At 42.1% G+C, this 26143-nt stretch overlaps 1 protein-coding gene across 2 annotated transcripts in view; it reads right to left on the bottom strand.

Moving 5' to 3' along the window:
* The window catches only part of TRAP1 (TNF receptor associated protein 1), a 65413-nt gene that overhangs the window by 24578 nt on the left and 14692 nt on the right, over nucleotides 1-26143 (bottom strand). The window contains exons 2-5 of one of the 2 annotated variants that reach the window (XM_057747291.1): nucleotides 11464-11568; nucleotides 5673-5837; nucleotides 4707-4789; nucleotides 3400-3540 (exon numbers count right to left, since the gene is read on the bottom strand). In XM_057747291.1, the coding sequence (XP_057603274.1) occupies nucleotides 3400-3540; nucleotides 4707-4789; nucleotides 5673-5837; nucleotides 11464-11568 (494 nt within the window). The remainder of the gene's footprint in view (nucleotides 1-3399; nucleotides 3541-4706; nucleotides 4790-5672; nucleotides 5838-11463; nucleotides 11569-26143) is intronic. The other variant, XM_057747292.1, reaches the window with a different exon arrangement.

A 26143-nucleotide genomic window follows, 5' to 3' on the forward strand; every position in this document is an offset into this window, starting at 1 on the left:
ATGAGTGGTCCCACGACTGTGTACTTTGGTCCAAACTCATTGTACACTTGAAATCGGGGGACTTGACTATATGTAAAAATCATATCTCAATAAAGCTTCTGAAAACAGCAGCAGCAGCAGCAAGCAAGGCGCACACATGCACAGAGCAGAGGAGTGAACACTAGAGCACCAGACACCAGCAGCAATTCTGAGCAGCGAAACCAGGCCTGTTGGGAAGCAGCAACGTGGGAGGCAGGCCCTCCACTCGGCAGGGATGCACGCCCCCCAACCCCGCCCCCATGACCCGGGCAGCAGGTCATAGAGCTGCTGTCTCAGGAGCGTGATGGCCATCAGGCCCAGTGCCTGATGAACCCCACTTCTGCCTTTCTAATTTTTCCACCTTAAACGATTCAAAGGTTACAACAACCACTGCTGCATCTAAAGTAAGACTGTTAATCCAGATAGCAGGCTGTGATTAAAATATAGTACCACGGAATATTCAATAACATGGGGAAATATGTATCTCAAGAGAATAAATGGAGTTAAAAATGTGAAGAGTACAGCTGACCCCTGAACAACATGGGTTTGAACTGAGCGGGCCCACCTATTAATGGATTTTTTTCAGTAGCAAGTACCACCTACAGTACCACACAACCCGCAACTGGTTGAATCCAGGCATGTGGAACCGTGGGTACAGAGGAACTGCACAGGGAGACCCACAAATGTGGAAGAACCAGTTATACAGAGGGCAGACTGTAAGTTATATGTGGATTTTTGACTGTGGGGAGGGCCTGCCCCAACCCCCAGTGTTGTTCAAGGGTCACCTGTATATTAAAAAATAATATATGGTTTAAAAATCTGTTTGGGGGGGCTTCCTAGGTTGCCCAGTGGTTAAGAATCCGCCTGCCAATGCAGGGGACACGGGTTCGAGCCCTGCTCCAGGAAGATCCCAAATGCCGCGGAGCAACTAAGCCCATGCGCCACAGCTATTGAGCCTGCGCTTTAGAGCCCGTGAGCCACAACTGTCGAGCCCATGTGCTGCAATTACTGAAGCCCATGCGCCTAGAGCCCGTGCTCCGCAACAAGAGAAGCTACGGCAATGAGGAGCCCATGCACCACAATGAAGAGTAGTCCCCACTCACTGCAACTAAAAGAAAGCTCGCGCACAGCAAAAAAAAAAAAAAAACCCAACACAGCCAATAAAATAAATTAATTAATTAAAAAAAAAATCTGTTTGGGGGAATTCCTAGGTGGCGCAGTGGTTAAGAATCTCCCTGCCAATGCATGGGACACGGGTTTGATCCCTGCCCCAGGAAGATACCACATGCCACGGAGCAAACTAAGCCAGTGTGCCACAATTAGTGAGCCTGCACTCTAGAGCCCATAAGCCACAACTATTGAGCCTGTGTGCCGCAACTACTGAAGCCCACGTGCCTAAAGCCCATGCTCCGCAACAAGTGAAGCCACTACAATGAGGAGCCTGCACACCACAATGAAGAGTAGCCCCCCACTCACCACAACTAGAGAAAAAGCCCGTATGCAGCAATGAAGCCCCAACGCAGCCAATAAATAAATTGAGAAAAAAAAATCTGTTAGGGAATTCCCTCGCAGTCCAGTGGTTAGGACTCTGTGCTCTCACTGCCAAGGGTCTGGGCTCAATCCCTGGTCAGGGAACTAAGATTCCACATGCCTTGTGGCGCAGCTGAAAAAAAAATTTTTTTTAAATCTGTTTAGGTATGTAGACAAATGCATAGATCAAACCCCTAAATAGACATATACTAAAATGTTAATAGTATTTTTCTTTGGGTGGGGTGATTTAAAATTTTCTCCTCTTTGAAGGGGGAATCCTCTTACACTGCTGGTGGGAATGTAAACTCGCGCAGCCACTATGAAAAACAATATGGAGGTTCCTCAAAAACTGAAAATAGAGTTGTCATGTGATCCAGCAGTCCCACTCCTGGGCATATACCCAGAGAAAACTGTAATTCAAAAAGATACATGCAGGGACTTCCCTGGTGGCACAGTGGTTGAGAATCTGCCTGCCAATGCAGGGGACACGTGTTCGATCCCTGGTCCAGGAAGAGGATCCCACATGCCATGGAGCAACTAAGCCCGTGCAACACAGCTACTGAAGCCCACGCACCTAGAGCCTGTGCTCTGTAACAAAAGAAGCCACCAGAATGAGAAGCCCACACACCACAACAAAGAGTAGCCCCCACTCACCACAACTAGAGAAAGCCCAAGAGTAGCAATGAAGACCCAATGCAGCCAATTAAAAAAAAAAAAAAAAAAGATACATGCACACCAATGTCTATTGCAGTGCTATTTACAATAGCCACGACATCTGTCCACTGATAGATGAATGGATAAAGAAGATGTGGTACATATATACATATTGTATACAATGGAATATTACTCGGCCATAAAGAAAATGAAATAAAGTCATTTGCAGCAACATGGATGGACCTAGAGATTATCATACTAAGTGAAGTAAGTCAGAAAGAGAAAGACAAATACCATATGACCTCATTTATATGTGGAATCTAAAATATGACACAAATGAACCTATCTACAAATCAGAAACAGAATTACTGACATAGGGAACAGACTGTGGGTGCCAAGGAGAAGGGGGATGGGGAAGGAAAGGACTGGGATTTTGGGGTCAGCAGATGTAAGCTTTTATATATAGGATGGATAAACAACAAGGTCCTACTGTATAGCACAGGGAATTATATTCAATATCCTATGATAGGCACTTCCCTGGTGGCACGGTGGTTAAGAATCCGCCTGCCAATGCAGGGGACACAGGCCCTGGGCTGCAGAGCAACTAAGCCCTTACACCACAACTACCGAGCCTGCGAGCCACAACTACTGAAGCCTGCATGCCTAAAGCCTGTGCTCCACAACAAGGGAAGCCACCACAATGAGAAATCCATGCACCACAACAAAGAATAGCCCCTGCTCACTGCAACCAGAGAAAGCCTGCGAACAGCAACAAAGACCAAACACAGCCAATAAATAAATAAAATTTTAAAATGTATTTTTTAAAAAAAATCCTATAATAAACCAGAATGGAAAAGAATACGAAAAACTATATATATATGTGTGTGTGTATAACTGAGCCACTTTGAGTCACCTCACTATACAGCAGAAATTAACACAACATTGTAAATCAACTACACTGCAATAAAATTTAAAAATAAATAAAATGTCTCCTGCTGATCTGTTTCCTAAATTTTCTATATTGAATGAGTGTTTTTATAGTAAATTAATAGTAAAGGTGGTTAGCAGGTCACTGAGAGCCTAGAGACGTGAAAATAGGCAGCCCCTTCCCCGTCCCAGTGTCTGGAGAGACTCTGGTGGCTGCCAGCGTGGGAAGCAGGGCGGCGTGCCCCGGGTAAGGACACTCAGGGGAGGTACCTGGACTGTGATAGTGCCCTTCTCGGCGTTGGTTTGCAAGTGAATCTCCATTTCCGGCAGAGTTTGGCCTTCAGACACCAGCTTATGACGCAACTTTTCCAAGGCGTCGCTAGCATTGGAGATCAGCTCCCGTATAAATACCTATGGAAATGGAAATAAGATGCCAACACTGCAGAACCTATTTGGTTAGCAGCATTGGTAGCAACTGTTACAGGCTATGGGAAAGATGCCACAGAATTGTTTCACCAGAAAGACTTTCCGTTTTCCTCAAAGGCAGTTGTCAAGGGCAGCTCGCAGAATGATTAAAGTTGTATCACATCGCCCTGACCCAGCTTTATGTCAACTCTGACTCCACTGCTCCTTCCTAAACATCAAGCCTAGAGTTAGGTGTCATCTGTTAAGTTAATTCAAAACTTCAAGGACCCTGTGAAACAATTTCTTTTTCAACTCTTGCCCAGGGATGTCAAAATATCCTCAAAACATATTTTTTTCTATTCCATAAAGGACTCACTGGCTTCATTTAATCTAATGATCATCCCAAACCAGATCTACCACGTGCAGGAGGAAAAAGGGCCACAGGCCCAACTACCAACCTGTGTCTGTAAAGCCCTTTACCTGCGACAGACCTTCCACTTACAGTCACATGCAGCACATGGGGAGAGGGAGGGAGGGGTGACACGACCCTGAGAGAACACAAGCTGCATGTCACAGGGACACTTGAATACAGAATTTACAGGATGAGACTTGGACATATTCCCTGGAAAGTCCTTTCATTTTGGAAAGTTGTGCTTTACTCTTCTCAAATTGTTTGCATTTTAGCAAAAACAAGCATGGAAACAATGGTTCACTGTGGCCTGTCACCCAGAGGAGCTTCATCTCCTCAAAAAGGTGGCTACACATGGCAGCTCCTTCCTGCTCTACTCCACACCAGGCCGGGGTCTTCCTCCTCCAGCTCCGATACCCCAAAAGACTGTGGCGGTGATGCCCGCTGATGAGAGGAGTGAACCCAGGGCCTCAGGGCACATGGACAACACCCCAGAGATGGACCTCAGCAGAGCCACACCAACACCTGAGGGACTTTAATTCCCAGGTTCAATCTGGCTCAAAGAATCACCTGGATGTATCTGTCCATAAAACCCAACAGATTTTGGTAAAAATACTCTCACTGGTAGCCAAGATCAGGACCTGTCCAAATTGAATGCATTCTCACAGCTAATGTACTAGCTGGCATTTCCCCAGAAGAGCATAAAAACAGTCTTGCCAAAAGAAACCTTGCTAGTGCTGGAAGTGATTAACAGGTACTATACCTCTTTTTCTGAGTACAAGGAACGGGCAACAATGTCCAAAAGCTTCTTTGTCTCAGCCTGGAACTCATGTTTGGAAACAGAACCTAGTAATGAATCACAGACACAACCAATAAAGTTTAATGTCTTTTTTCATGGAAGAATATGCTGTGTAACATTCAAAACAATCTCTAAGGTAAGGAGTTTTAAACATTTTTCAAAACAGTGAACAAAAAAGAAAGAAACCAAATGTCTGGGGCTCAGGTAGGAGGTCTCAGAAGCGGAACAAACCAGTGGTTCCCTCTCCCCCTAGAAAGGGGCAGAGGGACACGAGCCCTCACCCGCTCCCTCCCCAGGGCCCGCGGGGCTCAGGCCAGGCTGGCTACCTCAAGGGGCTGTAGAGGCCTGCGCTTCACCCAGTTATGAAGCAAGCCGCCTCTAACAACCAGACCCTGGATTCTACTCCTGAATACAGAGGTATCCAAACTGATCATTTAGAAAGCAAAATAACAAGAAAACCTCACTTCTCCTCTTAACCCAAACATCAAATATTCTGTTGTCGTCTCATTTGAAAGCCAGAAATGGACCCACTACAGGACTGGCTCCAGAGACTGCCTTCCACACTTCTCGGGAATGAAGGATAACCGGAGTGCAGTCCTGTACCGATAGGGCCAACACTGAGTTTACGTCCTGCTTCCATGATTATTAGCAGATGTGCCGTGAATCACCACTTAGAAGGTGCCCTGCGCAAACTCTCGGGTGACCACCAGAGGGGGCAAGACACACCAGGATGGAAGGCAGAAGTTCCCGAGAAGCCGGAAACGCAGGAGGCATTGTTTTGGGGAACCCTTCCTCCAACCAAGACCTTCCTTCATCTGAAGCAAGTGGGTAGCTCTATCAATCATTGCTTCTGCCTCAAAATCTTCCCCTCACAAGCCAGCAACGAGCCAACAAGGACCTCCCGGACCCAAACGCAGCTGCACACAGTACCCTGCACAGTCTCCGAGCTGCTGATGATGGAGTGCAGGGGCTCTTCCTTCCGGTCCTCAGCAGCCTGGGAGCTAAATAGCCGTCCAGTGTGGAAGCTCGAAGCCAGGCTTTGCCTGGGACTCCAGGACTGGGCTGGGGGCCTCCAGGGACACAGAATTGGTTTTCCTGAAGAGACAAACATGAGAAAGAATGAGAGTTAGTAAGACATTAGAAACAGAATATCCTAATTTGTTCATGTCTGGTCTGGCAGATGCTAACACGGAATTCTCTAAGGCAGGCCGTTGCTCGAAAGATCTAGTGTCACTCAGGAGAAATGAGTAGTGACAAACGCTGTGCAGCTGAACTGGTATTTTGGCAGGTAGTTTTGGTAACACATCCTGACACGTGGCAAATACCAAGAACATATGAGAACTGAGGGCAGAACTATGGGAACGGGCAGGGGCCTTTTGACATCACTTTCCATGAACGTTCCCCTGGTAAGATCCTGCACAAACTCACCAATCCCACACAGGCCTCGGTGCTCACAGCCCCTCCAGGAGGTGGAAATAACAACAGGCTGGCCAGCCTTCCTTACAGTGTAACTAACATGGAAAAAGGGAGAAAAAATACCGCCCCTCCCCCTCCAAAGAGGGAGCCAAATTTTTAAATGTTGATGTTCTGAAACAGTCTCATCTTCTAAAGAATCTTCACTGATTCTTGTCCTTTCCTTTTTTGTCCAAATCTGTCAAAGAGTTTTTTTAATTAGTGTATTTAAAAACTGCAAACCAGGGAATGATCTCCTCTGCCTCGTAATCAGGAAGGAGATTCACAATGTCTCCTGAGTGGCTTTTCTGTAACTTCCTGCTCAGCACAGTGGACTTAGAAACCGCTGTGAGGGGAGAAGGAAAACCCATCCATTTGAAATACTGTCCCCTACCTGGAATGGTTGACAGACACTAGAGAAACACATGCACACACCTCCACTCCAACCGTCAGGATGGTGCCAATCCTCACCAGCGGCCCCTGAAGACACTTGCCCGAGACTGAAGTTGTTCAATAGGTACTTAATGCCAGACGTTTTCAAGGATACGGGTCAGACACACAAGACACTCCGTGTGAAAGTCTAGGCCATAATAATCTGCAGCTGCCTATTATGTACTACACAGGTGTGACAGTCAGAAAGGAATGATTTAGAATGTCCAGAAGTAATTGTAGGTTTAAAAATCAACATATTGACTTCCACATTCCTATAAGGTATAAAAATCTGCCTTTTCTTTAAGTTTATTCTTGGATTTATAAATAATACAACCTTAGCTTTCACCTCTATGCAGAATACCTTTAAAACTATACCAATTCAGAAAATATTCAATTTCCAGTCTAAATATTGATATTTAATTCTCTGGCCTAACTGTATTTATATTGTTCACTTTATCCATACAACTAAAAAAAAAAAAAAAAACCAAACAAAAAAATAAACTGGGGTATTTCTGCTGGAATTAAATGGTATTTGGTTAGAGGGTTTAACGAACAGTCTGCGCCAGGCCAGGTAGGGATGTGGGGGTCCCTGTGATCCAAGCTGGTGCCCTGACACAGGGCAAGCAACGCCAGAGGACTGTGGGCAACCGTGTGTGGCCTCCCCTCCCAGGGACCACGCTCCTGGCAGCATTTGGAGACAAAAGCTGGGGACCCTCTGCTTTAAAGTACGGCGGGACTTCAGGATGAAGTCAGAGACTGGAATAAAGGAGAGCTGTTTGAGGGATGCAAGACCTGGGCTAGGCCTCAGGATGGATTCTGGATTCTAGTTCTCCATGGAGCACTCCTCTGGACATGCAAGTGTCTGGGCCACTGGAATTCGGAGTGATGGCGGAGGTCCTGGGTAGAAAGCCCAGTAAGCACTAGTTGGCGGTGTTCCTGACCACGCTTCCACATGAGCCCCAAAACAATGAAGCATTTTAGAAATTCTTACATCTAATAACCCCCTTACCATGTTTCATCAGCAGCCACTCCCTATCACGTGGCCTCAGGAAAGGACAAAGTGGGAGGAGGGGGGTCATACTGAGTCTTCTTCCAGCAGTGATACATGGGGAGAACTTATCCTGGTCTCCGCAGGCCTCCCTCAGCTCTCCCGCCACTCCTCCTCCCGGCACACCTGGGGTCCAAAGGCCTTCGAGCGGGCCTCCTTGCCTGCACCGTCATTCCCTTAAATTTCAACACATTAATCTTCTGACACCAATTCCATCTTGTCATTTCCGATTTCTGAGGACATATTCCTGACTGCAACCTCATCAACTCCAAATGCTTCAGGATGGTCTTCCAGGCCCTCCACCAAGTAACACCCCAAACCTCCAGAACCCCACCTCTTTCCTCCCCAGCGCAGCAGGCCCGCCGAGGCCCCCACGCCCTGGAGGAAGGACTCCTGACCCGCTCTGTTTGCATACATTCACTGAACTGACCCCCACCCCCACTTCTTGTCCTGCCCTCCTGCTCATGATCCTTTCAACGCCATCTATCTGCCTTTCAGTCCCATCAGGAAAGAACAGGTCACATTCCTGCATGGCCAGCTATAAACCATCCTTACCCCAAAGGAAACCAGCAATCACACGAAACTGAACAATTCAGAGACTAAAGGCTCCTCTCATTTTCCGACTCCTTGAACTACCTGTTTTAAACCTGCTCCCAGACTAGAGGAAGGGGCTACAGCCAGCACACTTTTTTATTTCCAATCTTCTGTGCATAAATATTCTAATCAACAACACATCTTAGATACTTCCCTGGTGGTCCAGTGGTTAAGACTCCACATTTCCAATGCAGGGGGGCCTGGGTTCAATCTCTGGTCAGGGAATTAGATCCCACATGCCACAACTAAAACCCGGCATGCAGCCACGTAAGTAAGTAAATAAATAAATATTTTTAAAAAACCAAAACACATCATAGAGACCACTTTGTTTTAGTACATATAAAGCTGCTTATTCTTTTTTTTTTTTCATTTTATTTTATTTTTTTGAGGTACACCAAGTTCAATCATCTGTATTTATACACATATCCCCATATTCCCTCCCTCCCTCGACTCCCCTCCACCCTCCCCGTCCCAGTCCTCTAAGGCATCATCCATCCTCGAGTTGAACTCCTTTTGTTATACAACAACTTCCCACTGGCTATCTATTTTACAGTTGGTAGTATATATATGTCTATGCTACTCTCTCACTTCGTCTCAGCTTCCCCTTCACCCCCCGCCCCCCCAAACCTCGAGTTCTCCAGTCCATTCTCTGCATCTGCATCCTTGTTCTTGTCTTGTCACTGAGTTCATCAGTACCATTTTTAGATTCTGTATGTATGAGTTAGCATACAATATTTGTCTTTCTCTTTCTGACTTACTTCACTCTGTATGACAGACTCTAGGTCTATCCACCTCATGACATATAGCTCCACCTCATTCCTTTTTATAGCTGAGTAATATTCCATTGTATATATATGCCACATCTTCTTTATCCATTCATCTGTTGATGGACATTTAGGTTGCTTCCATGTCCTGGCTATTGTAAATAGTGCTGCAATGAACATTATGGTACATGTTTCTTTTTGGATTATGGTTTTGTCTGGGTATAATTTCATTCTTTTACATGTAGCTGTCCAATTTTCCCAGCACCACTTATTGAAGAGGCTGTCTTGTATGCTTATTCTTTTTAGTGAAGAAATAATATTCCTCTGCAATGGATAAGTATTTAACTAGCACTCAACTGATGGAAGTTTAAACTGTTTCCAGTCTTGTGCTATTAAAAATAATGCTCCAAAGTGATGAAGAGTTACCTACTGCACACTTACTCTTCATAGAAGAAAGTAGATACAGGAAAATACCCATGTTTCCACTCTTTTGTGGAAAAGAAAAAGGAAGGATAAACCAGAAACTACTGAGATTGGGTATTCGTTTCCTAAGGCTGCCATAACAAAGTACCACAGACAAGGTGGTTTACAACAACAGACGCTTAATCTCTCATAGTTCTGGAGGCCAGAAGTGGAAAACCAAAGTGTTAGCAGGGCTGATTCCTTCTGAAGGCTCTGAAGGACAGTCTGTCCACGCCTCTCTCCTGGCTCCAGGTGTTGCCAGCAGCCCAGGGCTTGTGGCTGCCTGGCTCCAATCTCTGTCTCTGTCATCGCATGGCCTTTCTCTTCCCCGTGTGTGTCTCCTCTGGGTCCAAATTTCCCTCTTCTTAAGGTCACCAGTTACAATGGATTTGGGGCTTATTCTAATCTAATATGACCTCATCTTATTATACCCGCAAAGGTCACATTCACAGTGAGAGCTTGAACATATCTTTTGGGGGGCACACAATTTAAGCCATAAGAAACTGGCTACAAAGGGTGTTAGTTTCCTGGGCCTGCTGTGGCAAAGCACCACAGCCTGGACAGCTTAAACAACAGAAATGTATCATCTCACAGTACTGGAGGCTAGAAGTGTAAAATCAAAGTGTTGACAGGGCTGGTTCCTTCTGAGGCTGTGAGGGAGAATCTGTTCTATTCCCCTCTCCCAGCTTTGGGAGCCTCAGGTGTTCCTTGGCTTGGAGATGGCCACCTTCTCCCTGTGTCTTGATGTCATCTTCCCTCTATTTGTGTCTGCCTCTACATCCGGATTTCCCCTTTTATAAGGACACAGTCATATTGGATTAGGGCCCACCCTAACGACCTCATCTTAACTGTATCTTCTGCAAAGACTCTATTTCCAAATAAGAGCATTCACAAGTCCTGGGGGTTAGAATTTCAACACCTTTTGAGGGACACCTGATTCGACCCATAACAGATGTGTGGGAACAGAATGGAGAAAGGAAGGTTGGGAATGCGGTAGCGGAGCTGAGGGGAACATAACATTTCTCTGTATCCCTTTTCCCTCTGACTCTCAGAACCATGGTAATGCTTCACATACCCAAAAAGTAAATAGTTAACAGTGACCAGGGTGTGTGAACATAAAACTAAATAAAAACAGTAACAAATGTGCACAACTCTATTATGAATAACATAACTGCCCTGAAAGAACCTAAGCGACTTTAGCAAATAGTACTTGGGAAAAAAAAAAAAACAGTACTTTGAACAGGTGACCCCTGAACAACGGGGTGTTAGTGGCACAGAATCTCCATCCCCACCCCCGTGAAGTTGCAAATCCAAGTATAACTCTGCAGTGGGCCCTCCAACACAACCACATCCACATCCACATCTGTGGATTCCAACCAACTGCAGGCTGTGTAGTACTGCACCACCTTCTTAGTGAAAAAAATCCGCAAATAAATAGACCCTCACAGTTCAGACTGTGTTGTTCAAGGGTCAACTGTATGTTGTAAAGCTGGGCTCAAAAAGCACAGCATATCATTACTGTAGCAGAAATGGTAGCAATTTTCGAACTGCTTTGTCTATACTAAGATCCAGCAAGTGAGTACACTGTGACTCAAGTCAGGAGAAAGGAGTCAGGAAAGGGCAGGGGAGGCCAGGGTGAACCCTGCTGTGCTGCAAACGGGGGCATCAGTGTCAACATAGAAATAAACACCAAGGTGCATATACATGTGTGACAATGCACATACGCGTGCACTTCCTGGCTCTGTCCAGGGACACCCCAGCAGCAGTAAGCACACCTGGCACCAGGGAGAGTGACTGTCTTGGACCTGCCACTCCAAAGTCCCACATCCCTTCATCCTGGAAATGCCTTCATCCTGGGCAAACTGAGGTGGTCACCCTCCCTGGCACCCAGATCTTTGGTTTGTAAATACCATTCTCCAATAAAAGGAATTGAGGACACTGGAGAACACATCGGATGAGCCCAGCATACCTGTGGTGCAGAAAGTGGTGCCAGAAAGTGATGAAGGACTCGCAGATGACAGGACGCGCCAAGAGGGCACAGGCTCCGAGTGGAAGGCGCTCCCAGGGACAAAATCTAGGACAACCCAAGCAACAAAATAACAATAGTGGGGGACTGTCAGCTGGTGAACAAAATAAAGTCCACACTTACATAAACAATAAATAATGGAGGAGAAAGGACTTCTCCCTTACAGCAGAATTACAATTAGTAAATGTATGAGGAATGATGGACGTCAGGCAAGCAGTAATAGTTGTGACAGGTACAGATTGTTGATGAACATTCACCAGAAGCAGAACATTCGCAGAATCTAAAAGTATCCCCCTTCCTGGTTTCAAAGAGAGAAACAGTACTTTACGGTGAAGTAAGTGGCAGATAATCTTTAAGTGACTGCAGTCACCATCATTAGGAATGAAATGTGTTCACATCTGGAAACTCCTGGTGGGGTGAGCAGGCATAGCCTGTCTTCTCGTGTTCTCACCCAAACCCTATCTCAATCTACTCAGAAAACACCAGACGAACCCAAATACAGGGAAACCCTCTAAAATAACTGGCCAGTACTCTTGACAAAAGCGTCAAGGTCCTGAAGGACAAACACAGACTGAAGACACACAAATACAGGATGGACGACGGAAATGGATGGGAAATCCAGCTAAGGTCAGGTAAGACCGGCATATTACTGAGTAGTACTATGTCAATGTTATTTCAGTTTTCAATAATTATACCATGGCTATGAAAGATACTAATATTACGGGAAACAAGGGAAAGGGGAAGGGAAGACTGAGTACTATTTTTTTTTTAGAAGATATTTAAATTTATTCATTTATTTATGCTGTACTGGGTCTTTTGTTGCTGCACGCAGGCTTTCTGTAGTTGTGGCGAGCGGGGGCTACTCTTCGTTGTGGTTTGAGGGCTCCTCATTGCCGTGGCTTCTCTTGTTGCGGAGCATGGGCTCTAGGTTCGTGGGCTTCAGTAGTTGCGGCACACGGGCTTAGTTGCTCCGAGGCATGTGGGATCTTCCTGGAGCAGGGATCAAACCTGTGTCCCCTGCATTGGCAGACGGATTCTTAACCAATGCACCACCTAGGAAGTCCCTGAGTACTATTTTTATAACATCTCTGGGGACTTCCCTGGTGACGCAGTGGTTAAGAATCCACCTGCCAACGCAGGACACACCAGTTCGATCCCTGGTCCGGGAAGATCCCACGTGCCATGGAGCAACTAAGCCTGTGTGCCACAACTACTGAGCCTGTGCTCTAGAGCCTGTGAGCTGCAACTATTGAGCCCTCGAGCCACAACTACTGAAGCTACGTGCCTAGAGCCTGTGCTCTGCGACAAGAGAAGCCACTGCAATGAGAAGCCTGTACACTGCAATGAAGTGTAGCCCCCACTTGCCACAACTAGAGAAAGCCCGTGCACAGCAACAAAGACCCAACACAGTCAATAAATTAATTATAAAAAATTCAAAACAAAATTTCTGTAAAGTACAAAATATTTCAAAATAGGGGATTTCCCTGGTGGCACAGTGGTTAAGACTCTGTGTTCCCAATGCAGGGGGTCTGGGTTCCATTCCTAGTCAGAGAACTAGATCCCACATGCATGCCACAACTAAGAGTTCACATGTCACAACTAAGAAGCCACAGAGCTGCAACTAAAGAGCCCACCTGTGCAGCTAAGGAGCCACAACTAAGACCCAGTGCAATTAATAACTAAACATCTTTTAAAAATTCAAAATAAAAAATAGGACTCTAAGTAATATTCCTATACATGTGTCATTTCATTTATGCACAAGTATACATCTGAGTACACATCCAGAAGTGGACTCATCAGGTCCAAGATTATGTCCAATTTAAACTGTGGTCACTGTTGCCAACTCACCCTCCAGAAACTGTCAGTTTACATTCCCACCAGCAATATTATGAGTATGTGTATCACCCCGTACTCTTGTCAAGATAGTAATATAATGAAACTTCTGGATCTTAGCTTATCAGTCAGGTAGAAATTTTTACTGTAGTTTTCATTTACATTTCTCTTATTATGAGCAAGATTGAGCACTTATCCATATTTTAAAATATTTTCCATTTATTTTTTCGTTAATGAACTATTGATATCCTCTGCTCATTTTTCACTGGATCTTTTTCTTACTGACTGGTAAGAATTCTTTATATATTAAGGAAATTAGTCTTTTGTTTGTAAAGGACTTCCTTGCTCCAAGCTTAAACACAATTTTCTCATGTCTTATTTTTCCTATTCCTTTTGTTTTTCTCCCCACTTAATACTCAGAATACTTCTGAAAGAATTTAATATGTTGTTTATGATGGGAATAATATAAGTTCTCAGAGATGGGAAAAGGGAAAGAATAAGCAATCCATATTTTCAACCATGGTTTTAAGACTTTCCATTATATTCCAAGATTATATTAAACAACAGCACTAGCAAGAGCAGATTTTATTTCAGGTTAACTGAACTTTCTACAGTGATTTTAAAAATAAACCAATAGCGCAATAAGTCTGCCTGAACCAGATATAAACACACAATCTGTCCTCATGTTCCCCCCTACATCCTAAAGCAAAACCCACAAACCTCAGTGTCAGGCTACAATGTCTTAATCTGTTTGGTGGTTTGGGGTCACAGAATGGGAAGCACCAATAGTTTGAATCTGACAACACACACACCTGCCAGTACTCATGCTGCTTCCTCTACCCTCAATTTCTTCCTACCTGAACTGCTTCAGGATCCAGCATGAGGCCCTCTCTTCCACCAGGCCTCCTGACTCCCACAGTACACAATAATCTCTCCCTACTATGAATTCAGAGCACTTGTTTTCCATGCTGCTAATTTAAAACTGCTGTTGCAAGCCAGCTTGTGGCACTTTTTCTACTACTAACTTTTTCTTAATATGTAACATCTCACCAAATTAGGGCAGAAACAAGCTTATATTTCTTAGTAACAAACTCTCTGAAGGCAAGAACATCCATATTTCTCAGTATGCCAAAACATCTGATGCAGAAGCAGTTTTTTTTTTTACAATCACGAAACTTTAAATCAGCATAAACATCACTATGCTCAAGCAGAAGCACATTCAATCAACCAACAGGTGGCGGTAGTGATCCTGCAAGGCCATCTTGACCAGTAAGCATAAATTAAAAACGCAACTGCCAACAGGAGTCCACTAAGGAAGGCACATGAGGCAAATCACACTGGGTATGTTCTTTTGCTTTGTTTCCTTAAAAAAAAAAAATCTTTTTAATATATCAGCCATAGTTCTTACTATGCTTTTGCTTCATAATGGCATCCTAAGTTATGTACTTTAGATACAGACACACTATTTTAAGCTGTGAGAAATACGCTGATTGTTTCTCTGGAATTACGTATCCCAAATGGACAATCTCCCATTTTCTCAAGTGTGATATGGATAAAAGCAATTTCACTTTTCATCTTTACTACACTGAGTGCCACTGCTGTATGGCTGAGGTGTACCCTACCAACCACACCTGTGGACGACAATCAGAAACTTAGGAGCAACAACAAAAGACAACCTGAAGGCTCCGGAGAATCGACAAAAGCAGGCAGGTTCTGGAGAGCCAGTATTTGGAAGAAGGGAACAGCGCACAATGAGAGCAGGTCCAATGAAGGATGGCTAAAACTCTAAGAGAAAACACACACGATGTGCACTTTTCTGGCCTGAAGAACCAGAGGAGAGATTTGGAAGACCACAGAATATGAACAGTGAGGGGAGGAAATCCCAGAAAGGTGACTCAAAGAAAGGGAGCCCCCAATTTGGGGAATAAATTCTTCCAAGTCTCTGGTTGACCTCTTGAACCATGTGTATCTGGGGAAAACCACAAGCAGCCCAGTTAAGGAAAGAAAGAGTCAAACTGCACCTAAGAGAAAGTGTTTGCAGCTGGGGGCCAACAAGGTCAATACTCACCTTTAAAACAACTACTACCCTTCAGAGGAATATAACAGAATCTAGAGTTCCACAATGCAACATCCACAATGTCCAGGATGTAATAAAAAGCTCCTCAATATACAGAGAAACAGGAAAATGCAACCCCTGCTCAAGAGAAGAGTCAGTCAGTGGAGACTGGTGCCAAGAAGACCCAGATGTTGGTATCAGAAGACAAGGGTTTTAAAATAGCCATTATAACAATACTATACGACATAAAGTAAAATATGCTCAAAATAAAAGATGGGAAATCTCAGAGACATAAACTACAATAAAAGAACCAAGTGGAAATCCTAGATACAGAAAATACCATATCTGGGGACTTCCCTGGTGGTGCAGTGGTTAGGAATCCACCTGCCAATGCAGGGGACACAGGTTCGATCCCTGGTCCAGGGTCCCACATGCCATGAAGCAACTAAGACCTTGAGCCACAACTACTGAGCCTGCACTCTAGAGCTCACGAGTCACAACTACTGAGCCCATATGCTGCAACTACTGAAGCCCATGCTCTGCAACCAGAGCAGCCACCACGAGAAGCCCAAGCACCACAACAAAAAGTAGCCCCTGCTCGCCACAACTAGAGAAAGCCCATGTGCAGCAACGAAGACCCAATGCAGCCAAAAAAAAGAGAGAGAGAGAACGGGAGGGACTTCCCTGGTGGTTCACTGGATAAGACTCCCCACTTCCAATGCAGGAGGCCTGGGAGCCTGAGTTTCATCCCTGGTTGGGGAACTAGATCCCACATGCATGCTGCGACGAAGAAGTCCACATGTTACGACTAAGATGCAGCGTGACAAAAATTAATAAACAAATTTTTTTAAAAAAGGAAAAAAAAAAAACCGTATCTGAAACTTAATTACCTAGAGGGCTGAAAAACCAAATGGAGACAACAGAGGAGTCTATGGGCTTGAAAATAACTTGATAGAAATTATTCAATGTGAAACATTAAAAACAAATGAATAGGACTTCCCTGGTGGCGAAGAGGTTAAGATTCCCCCTGCCAATGCAGGGGACACAGGTTCAAGCCCTGGTCTGGGAAGATCCCACATGCCGCAGAGCCTGAGCTCTAAAGACCTGGAGCCACAACTACTGACCCAAATGCTGCAACTACTGAAGCCCATGCACCAAGAGCCCATGCTCTGAAACAAGAGAAGCCACCGCAATGAGAAGCCTGCAAATCGCAACGAAGAGTAGCCCCCCTCGTTGCAACTAGAGAAAAGCCCGTGCGCAGCAATGAAGACCCAATGCAGCCAATAAATAAATAAATTTATTTTTTAAAAAAACAAAAAACAAACAAACAAAAAACCTTGGAGATTCAACAACAACAACAAAACAAATGAACAGGGGCTTCCCTGGTGGCGCAGTGGTTAAGAATCTGCCTGCCAATGAAGGGGACATGGGTTTGAACCCTGGTCCAGGAAGATCCCACATGCTGCGCAGCAACTAAGCCTGTGCACAACTACTGAGCCTGAGCTCTAGAGCCCGCGAGCCACAACTATTGAGCCCATGTGCCACAACTACTGAAGCCCAAGCATGCCTAGAGCCTGTGCTCTGCAACAAGAGAAGCCACTACAAAGAAAAGCCTAAGTAACGCAATGAAGAATAGCCCCCACTCTTCACAACTAGAGAAAGCCTGCGTGCAGCAATGAAGACCCAACACAGCCAATAAATAAATAAATATTTTTTAAAAAAAGAAAAAGAATCTATCTTGCAATGCAGGGGACACTGGTTTGATCCCTGGTTGGGGAACTAAGATTCCACATGCTGTGGGGCAATTAAGCCCACACACTACAACTACAGAGCCCTTGTGCTCTGGAGCCTGTGCACTCTGGAGCCCACATGCCACAACTAGAGAGAAGCCCGTGCACCACAACTAAGACCCAATGCAGCCAAAAAATAAATATTTTTTAAAAAATGAACAGGGTCTCAGATATATGTGGGACAACAGAAATAAGTTTAACATACATGTGTAATTGGAGTCCCAGACAGAGAGGAGAAAGAGAACAGGGCAGGAAAAATATTTCAAGAAATAATAACTGGAAAATTCCCCTAAAGTTGGCCAAAGACATAAATTTACAGGTTCAAAAGTTCGATGAACCACTAGCAAGATAATATCAAAGAAAACCACCTAGGCATATCATAATCAAACTGCTGAAAACCAAATAAAAAGAGAAAATCTTGGAAGCAACCAGAGAAAAACAACACATTACATGGGGGAACAATAATTTGAATGACAGCTAGCTTTTCATCAGAAATAATGGAGGTGAAAGAAAATGGTACAACATCTGAAGTATTAGACAGTAGACCTGCACTAAAAGAAATGCTACAGTTCTTCAGGCTGAATGTAAATGATATGAAATGAAAACCTGGATCTTCAAAAAATAATGTAGAGCATCAGAAATGGTAACCTAGGTAAACACAAAAGAATTTCTCTCTAATTTCTTTCAAATATATACAGCAGTTTAAACCAGAAACTAAAACATTGTCTTGTGGGGTTTATAACATATGTACATGCAATACATATGACAAATGTAACATAAAGGATGCGGTGGAGGGAGGAAATGCACCTACATAGTTGCAAGGTTTTTACAGTTCATATGGTATATTACAATACTGATTCTAAATAGACTACGAAAAGTTAAGAATGAACATTACATTCTCCAGAGTAACCAATAAAAAATGATGCAAAGAGGTACAGCTAAAAAAGCATTAGGAAACTAAGACGGAATCCTAAAAAATATTTACATCATACAAAATAATACAAGAAAGTTAGAAGAGAGGGAAAAATGAGAGGGGACAAATAACAATGGTAGAGATAAATCTGATTATACCAATAATTACATTTTAAGTCAATGGACTAAACACTCCGATTATAAAGCATAGATTGTCAGAATTGATAAAAGCAAGACCTAATTATATGCTGTCAACAAAACAATCACTTTTAATATAAAAATATAGATACACTGAAAGTAAATGAATGGAAAAAGATATGCCATGTAAAAAATAACCATAAAGAGGCTGGTGTGGCCATATTAAGGTATACTTCAAAATAAAAATTACCATAGAAAAAGAATATATCAGAATGATAACAAATGCAATTCATTGGGAAAACAATCACAAATGTGTTTGCCTAATAACAGAGCTTCAAAATAAATGAAGTTAAAACTAAAAGAATTAAAAGGAAGAAAAAAAAAACAAATACACAATCACAGCTGGAGATTGTGACACCCCCCTCAACAAATGATAAAACTAGACCGAAAAATAAAATAAATCAAGGCACAGACCATCTCAACTACAGTATGAAACACTTTTGCTTGATGGATATTTACAGAATACTATACCTAACAACTACAAAAGGCAGTGTTTGAAAATAATGCATTCTTTTCTTGTACACATGGTATATTCACTAAGACAGACCATAAAGTGTGCCAGAGTCTCAAAAAATTTAGAGGAAATGAAATCATACAGAGTAAGCGCTCCGAATACAACAGAATTAATTTAGAATCAATAATAATAAAATATCTAGGAAACCTCAAGTATCTGAAAATTAACAACACATTCTAAATGATCCATGGGTCAAAGAAGAAATCACAAGGGAAATTAGGTAATAATTAATACTTAATGATGATGCAAATACACTATATTAAAAGTTATGGGATACACCTAGAGATGCATGTAGCAGAAGACTTTTGGCTTTAAATGGTTATGGAAGAAAAGAAGCAAGCCTAAAAACGATGGCCTAAGCTTTCACTTCAGAAAAAAGAAGTACAAAGTCAATTCAAATACAGAAGAGAGGAAATGACAAAGAGCAGAAATCAATAAAATAGAAAATGGACAAACAACAGAGAAAATTAACAAAGCCAAAGTTGATTTTTTTTAAAGTTATTTATTTATCTATTTATTGGCTGCATTGGGTCTTCGTTGCTGCACACGGGCTTTTTCTAATTGCACTGGCTTCTCTTGTTGCAGAGCACAGGCTATAGGTGGATGGGCTTCAGTAGTTGTGGCTCGCAGGCTCTAGAGCACAGGCTCAGTAGTTGTGGCGCACAGGCTTAGTTGCTCCGCGGCATGTGGGATCTTCCCAGCCCAGGGATTGAACCCGTGTCCCCTGCTTCAGCAGGTGGATTCTCAACCACTGCACCACCAGGGAAGCCCCAAAGCTGATTTTTGAGATAGATCAACACAACTGATAAGCCCCTAGCTATACTGATCAAGAAGAAAAGAGAATACCAATTACCAACATCCAGAGTGAAGCTGGGATTATTGTCATTCTACAGAAATCAAAAGGATAACAGGGAAACATTATGAACAAATTTATGCCAAAAAATTTGACAACTTATATGAAATGGACAAATTCCTTGAAAAAAAAAATTATCCAAAGTGACAGATGAAACAAATTCTGAATTGCTTTATACGCAATAAAGAAATCAAATTTGTTTGCAAATATATTTCTATAAATAAAATTTCAGGCCCAGAATTTGTACTGAATTCTATCAATCACATGAGGAAGAAGTAACACCAATCTTACACACAAGTTTCAGAAAACAGAAAAAGAAGGAATTATTTCCCTTAAAATTTTATAACAGCACAACCCTAACATAAAAAGCTGACAAAGACATCACACACATGCACACAATAAAAAATACTACACCAATATCAATCATGGACACAGACGTGGAGGTCCTTAATAAAATATTAGCAAGTAAAATCCATTAATATATAAAAATGATACTACGTCACAACCAAGCAGGTTTATCTGAAGGATATAAGGCTGGTTTAGCACTAGGCAGACCTTGGAGATACTGCAGGTTCAGTTCCAGACCACTACAATAAAGCGAGTACTGCAATAAAGTCACATAAATTTTTTGGTTTCCCAGTGTATATAAAAGTTACGTTTACACTATACTATAGTCTATTAAGTGTGCAACAGCATTATGTCTAAGGAAACAATATACATACCTTAATTCAAAAATCCTTTATTGCTAAAAAATGCTAACCATCCTCTGAGACTCCAGTGAGTCAATATCTCTTTGCTGGTGGAGGGTCTTGCCCTGATGCTGGTGGCTGCTGACTGACTGATCAGGGTGGTGCTTGCTGAAAGTTGGAGCACCTGTGGCAATTGCTTAAAATAAGACGATGACGAAGCTTGCCACATCAATCTTTTCCTTTCACAAAGGTTTCTCTGTAGCATGCAGTGCTATGTGATAGCACTTTACCCACAGAACTTTCAAAACAGGAATTAATTCTCTCAAACCCAGCTACAGCTTTATAATGGAGTTTATGTAATATTCTAAATTCTTTGCTGTTATTTCAACAATCTTCACCAGAGTAGATTCCATCTGAAGAAACCTCTGTCTGCTCATCCATAAGAAGTGACGCCTCACTCACTAAAAGTTTTATCATGAGATTACAACAATTCAGTCACAACTTCAGGTTCCAATTCTAATTCTGGTTTTCTTGCTATTTCTACCACATCTGCAATTACTTCCTCCACTAAAGTTCTGACCCTTCAAAGTCACTGATGAGGGTTGGAATCAACTTCCTCCAAACCTCTGTTCATGTTGATACTTTGACCTCTTACCATGAATCATGAATGTTCTTCAATGGCATCTAGAATGGTGAGTCCTTTCTGGAAGATTCTCAATTTACTTTGCCCATATCCATCAGAGGAATCACCATCTACGGCAGCTACAGCCTTATGACATGTACTTCTTTCTTTTAAATTAATTAATTAATTTACTGAATCGGGCCTTCGTTGCGGCACACGGGCTTTCTCTAGTTGCAGTGAGCGGGTGAGTGGGGGCTAGTCTTCATTGTGGTGTGAGGGCTCCTCATTGTGGCAGCCTCTCTTGCTGCGGAGCAAGGGCTCTAGGTGTGTGGGCTTCAGTATTTGTGGCACATGGGCTCAACAGTTGTGGCTCACGGGCTCTAGAGTACAGGCTCAACAGTTGTGGCGCATGGGCTTAGTTGCTCCATGGCATGTGGTATCTTCCTGGGGCAGGGATCAAACCCGTGTCCCCTGCATTGGCAGGCTGATCCTTTTTTTTTTCTTTAACTTTTTATTTTTTTATTTTTTACACTAAACTGCATATATTTAGAGTGTACAATTTGGTATCCCAAACTCCCAATTCGTTCCCCCCTCAACCCTCCCCGCTTTTCCCACTTGGTGTCCATATGTTTGTTCTCTACATCTGGGTCTCTATTTCTGCCTTGCTAACTGGTTGATTTGTACCATTTTTCTATATTCTGCATATATGCCTTCATATACAATATTTTTTTCTCTTTCTGACTCACTTCACTCTGTATGACAGTCTTCTAGGTCCATCCATGTCTCTACAAATATCCCACTTTCATTCCTTTTTACAGCTGAGTAATATTCCATTGTATATATGTACCACATCTTCTTTATCCATTCATCTGTTGATGGACATTTAGGTTGCTTCCATGTCCTGCCTATTGTAAATAGTGCTGCAATAAACATTGGAGTGCATGTGTCTTTTTTAATTATGGTGTTCTCTAGGTATATGCCCAGCAGTGGGATTCCTGGGTCATATGGTAGTTCTATTTTTAGTTTTGAAAGGAAGCTCCATACTGTTCTCCATAGTGGCTGTATCAATTTACATTCCCACCAACAATGCAAGAGCGTTCCCTTTTCTCCACACCCTCTCCAGCATTTACTGTTTATAGATTTTCTGATGATGCCCATTCTAACCGGTGTGAGGTGATACCTCATTGTAGTTTTGATTTGCATTTCTCTAAGAATTAGTGATGTTGAGCAGCTTTTCATGTGCCTCTTGGCCATCCGTATGTCTTCTTTGGGGAAATGCCTATTTAGATCTTCTGCCCATTTTTGGATTGGGTTGTTTGTTTTTTTGATATTGAGCTGCATGAACTGTTTATATATTTTGGAGATTAATCCTTTGTCTGTTGATTCATTTGCAAATATTTTCTCCCATTCTGAGGGTTGTCTTTTCATCTTGCTTATAGTTTCCTTTGCTGTGCAGAAGCTTTGAAGTTTCATTAGGTCCCACTTCTTTATTTTTGTTTTTATTTCCATTACTCTAGGGGGTGAATCAAAAAAGATCTTGCTGTGATTTACATCAAAGAGTGTTCTTCCTATGTTTTCCTCTAGGAGTTTTATAGTGTCTGGCCTTACATTTAGGTCTTTTATCCATTTTGAGTTCATTTTTGTGTATGGTATTAGGAAGTGTTCTAATTTCATTCTTTTCCATGTAGCTGTCCAGTTTTCCCAGTACCACTTACTGAAGAGGCTGTCTTTTCTCCATTGTATATCCTTGGTTCCTCTGTCATAGATGAGTTGACCATAGTTTATCTCTGGGCTTTCTGTCCTGTTCCATTGATCTATATTTCTGTTTTTGTGCCAGTACCATACTGTCTTGATCACTGTAGCCTTGTAGTACAGCTTGAAGTCAGGAAGCCTGATTCCATCTACTCTTTCTTTCTCAAGATTGTTTTGGTTACTCGGGGTCTTTTGCATTTCCATACAAATCATAAAATTTCTTGTTCTAGTTCTGTGAAAAGTGCCATTGGTAATTTGATCGGGATTGCATTGCATCTGTAAATTGCTTTTGGTAGTATAGTCACTTTCACAATGTTGATTCTTGCAATCCAAGAACATGGTTTGTCCCTCCATCTGTTTGTGTCGTCTTTGATTTCTTTCATGAGTGTCTTATTGTTTTCTGAGTACAGGTCTTTTACCTCCTTGGTTAGGTTTATTCCTAGGTATTTTATTCTTTTTGTTGCAATGGTGAATGGGATTGTTTCCTTAATCTCTCTTTCTGATCTTTCACTGTTAGTGTATAGAAATGCAAGAGATTTCTGTGTGTTCATTTTGTATCCTGCAACTTTACCAAATTCATTGATGAGCTCAAGTAGTTTTCTGGTGGCATCTTTAGGATTGTCTATGTATAGTATCATGTCATCTGCAAACTGTGACAGTTTTCCTTCTTCTTTTCCAATTTGGATTCCTTTGATTTCTTTTTCTTCTCTGATTGCTGTGGCAAGGACTTCCAAAACTATGTTGAATAGTAGTGGCAAGAGTGGACATCCTTGTCTTGCTCCTGACCTTAGAGGGAATGCTTGCAGTTTTTCACCATTGAGAATGATGTTTGCTGTGGGTTTGTCACATATGGCCTTTATTATGCTGAGATAGGTTCCCTCTAGGCCCACCTTCTGGAGTTTTTATCATAAATGGGTGTTGAATTTTGTCAAAAGCTTTTTCTGCATCTATTGCGATGATCATGTGGTTTTTAGCCTTCAGTTTGTTAATATGGTGTATCACATTGATTGATTTGCGTACATTGAAGAATCCTTGCATTCCAGGGATAAACCCTACTCGATCATGGTGGATGATCCTTTTAATGTGTTGTTGGATTCTGTTGGCTAGTATTTTGTTGAGGATTTTTGCATCTAAATTCATCAGTGATATTAGTCTGTAGTTTTCTTTTTTTGCAGTATCTTTGTTTGCTTTTGGTATCAGGGTGATGGGGGCTCATAAAATGAGTTTGGGAGTGTTCCTCTGCAATGTTTTGGAAGAGTTTGAGAATGATGCGTGTTAGTTCATCTCTAAATGTTTGATAAAATTCACCTGTGAATCCATCTGGTCCTGGACTTTTGTTTGTTGGGAGATTTTTAAATCACAGTTTCAATTTCATTACTTGTGATTAGTCTGTTCATATTTTCTATGTCTTCCTGATTCAGTCTTGGTAGGTTATACTTTTCTAAGAATCTGTCCATTTCATCCAGGTTGTCCATTTTATTGGCATATAGTTGCTTGTAGTAGTCTCTTATGGTGCTTTTTATTTCAGTGGTGTCCGTTGTAACTTCTCCTGTTTCCTTTCTAATTTTATTGAGTTGAGTCCTCTCCCTCTTTTCCTTGATGAGTCTTGCTAGAGGTTTATTGATTTTATTTATCTTCTCAAAGAACCAGCTTTTAGTTTTATTGATTTGTGCTATTGTTTTCTTTGTTTCTATTACATTAATTTCTGCTCTGATCTTTATGATTTCTCTCCATCTACTCACTTTGGGTTTTGTTTGCTCTTCTTTCTCTAGTTTCTTTAGGTGTAAGGTTAGATTGTTTATTTGGGGTTTTCTTGTTTCTTGAGGTAGGACTGTATCGCTATAAACTGCCCTCTTAGAACTGCCTTTGCTGCATCCCGTAGGTTTTGGATCATTGTGTTTTCACTGTCATTTGTCTCTAGGTATTTTTTGATTTCCTCTGATTTCTTCAGTGTTCCGTTGGTTATAGAGTATTGTTTAGCCTCCATGTGTCTGTGTTTTTTACAGTTTTTTCCTATAATTGATTTCTAATCTCATAGCGTTGTGGTCAGAAAAGATGCTTGATATGATTTGTTTTCTTGAATTTACCAAGGCTTGATTTATGACGCCAAATGTGATCTATCCTGGAGAATGTTCCATGTGCACTTGAGAAGAATGTGTAATCTGCTGTTTTTGGATGTAATGTCCTGTAGATATCTATTAAATAAAGCTGCTTTATTGTGTCATTTAAAGCTTGTGTTTCCTTATGAATTTTCTGTCTGGATGATCTGTCCATTGGTGTAAATTGGGTGTTAAAGTCCCCCACTATGATTGTGTTCCTGTTGATTTCCTCTTTCATAGTTGTTAGCATTTGCCTTATGTATTGAGGTGCTCCTATATTGGGTGCATATATATTTATAATTGTTATCTCTTCTTCTTGGATGGATCCCTCGATCTTTATGTAGTGTCCTTTCTTGTCTCTTGTAACATTTTTTATTTTAAAGTCTATTTTATCCGATATGAGTATCACTACTCCAGCTTTCTTTTGATTTCCATTTGCATGGAATATCTTTTTCCATCCCCTCACTTTCCATCTGTATGTGTCCCTAGGTCTGAAGTGGGTCTCTTGTAGACAGCATATATATGGGTCTTGTTTTTGTATCCATTCAGCCAGTCTGTGTCTTTTGGGTGGTGCATTTAGTCCATTTACATTCAAGGTGATTATCGATATGTATGTTCCTATTACCATTTTCTTAATTGTTTTGTTTTTGTTTTGTTTTTGTTTTGTTTCTGTAGGTCCTTTTCTTCTCTTATGTTTCCCACTTAGAGAAGTTCCTTTAGCATTTGTTGTAGGGCTGGTTTGGTGGTGCTGAATGCTCTTAGCTGTTGCTTGTCTGTAAAGCTTTTGATTTCTCCGTCAAATCTGCATGAGATTCTTGCTAGGTAGAGTATTCTTGGTTGTAGGTTCTTCCCTTTCATCACTTGAAATATATCATGCCACTCCCTTCTGGCTTGCAGAGTTTCTGCTGAGAAATTGGCTGTTAACCTGATGGGAGTTCCCGTGTATGTTATTTGTCGTTTTTCCCTTGTTGCTTTTAATAACTTTTCTCTTTCTTTAATTTTTGTCAGTCTGACTACTCTATGTCTTGGCGTGTTTCTCCTTGGGTTTATCCTGCGTGGGACTCTCTGTGCTTCCTGGACTTGGGTAGCTGTTTCCTTTCCCATGTTAGGGAAGTTTTCAACTATAATCTCTTCCAGTATTTTCTCAGGTCCTTTCTCTCTCTCTTCGCCTTCTGGGACCCCTATAATGCGAATGTTGGTGCATTTAACATTGTCCCAGAGGTCTCTTAGGCTGTCTTCAGTTCTTTTCATTCTTTTTTCTTTATTCTTTTCTGCATCAGTGATTATCACCATTCTGTCTTCCAG

Source organism: Hippopotamus amphibius, chromosome 9 (genome assembly GCF_030028045.1).
Source record: "Hippopotamus amphibius kiboko isolate mHipAmp2 chromosome 9, mHipAmp2.hap2, whole genome shotgun sequence".
In the NCBI taxonomy this organism is placed as follows: domain Eukaryota; kingdom Metazoa; phylum Chordata; class Mammalia; order Artiodactyla; family Hippopotamidae; genus Hippopotamus; species Hippopotamus amphibius.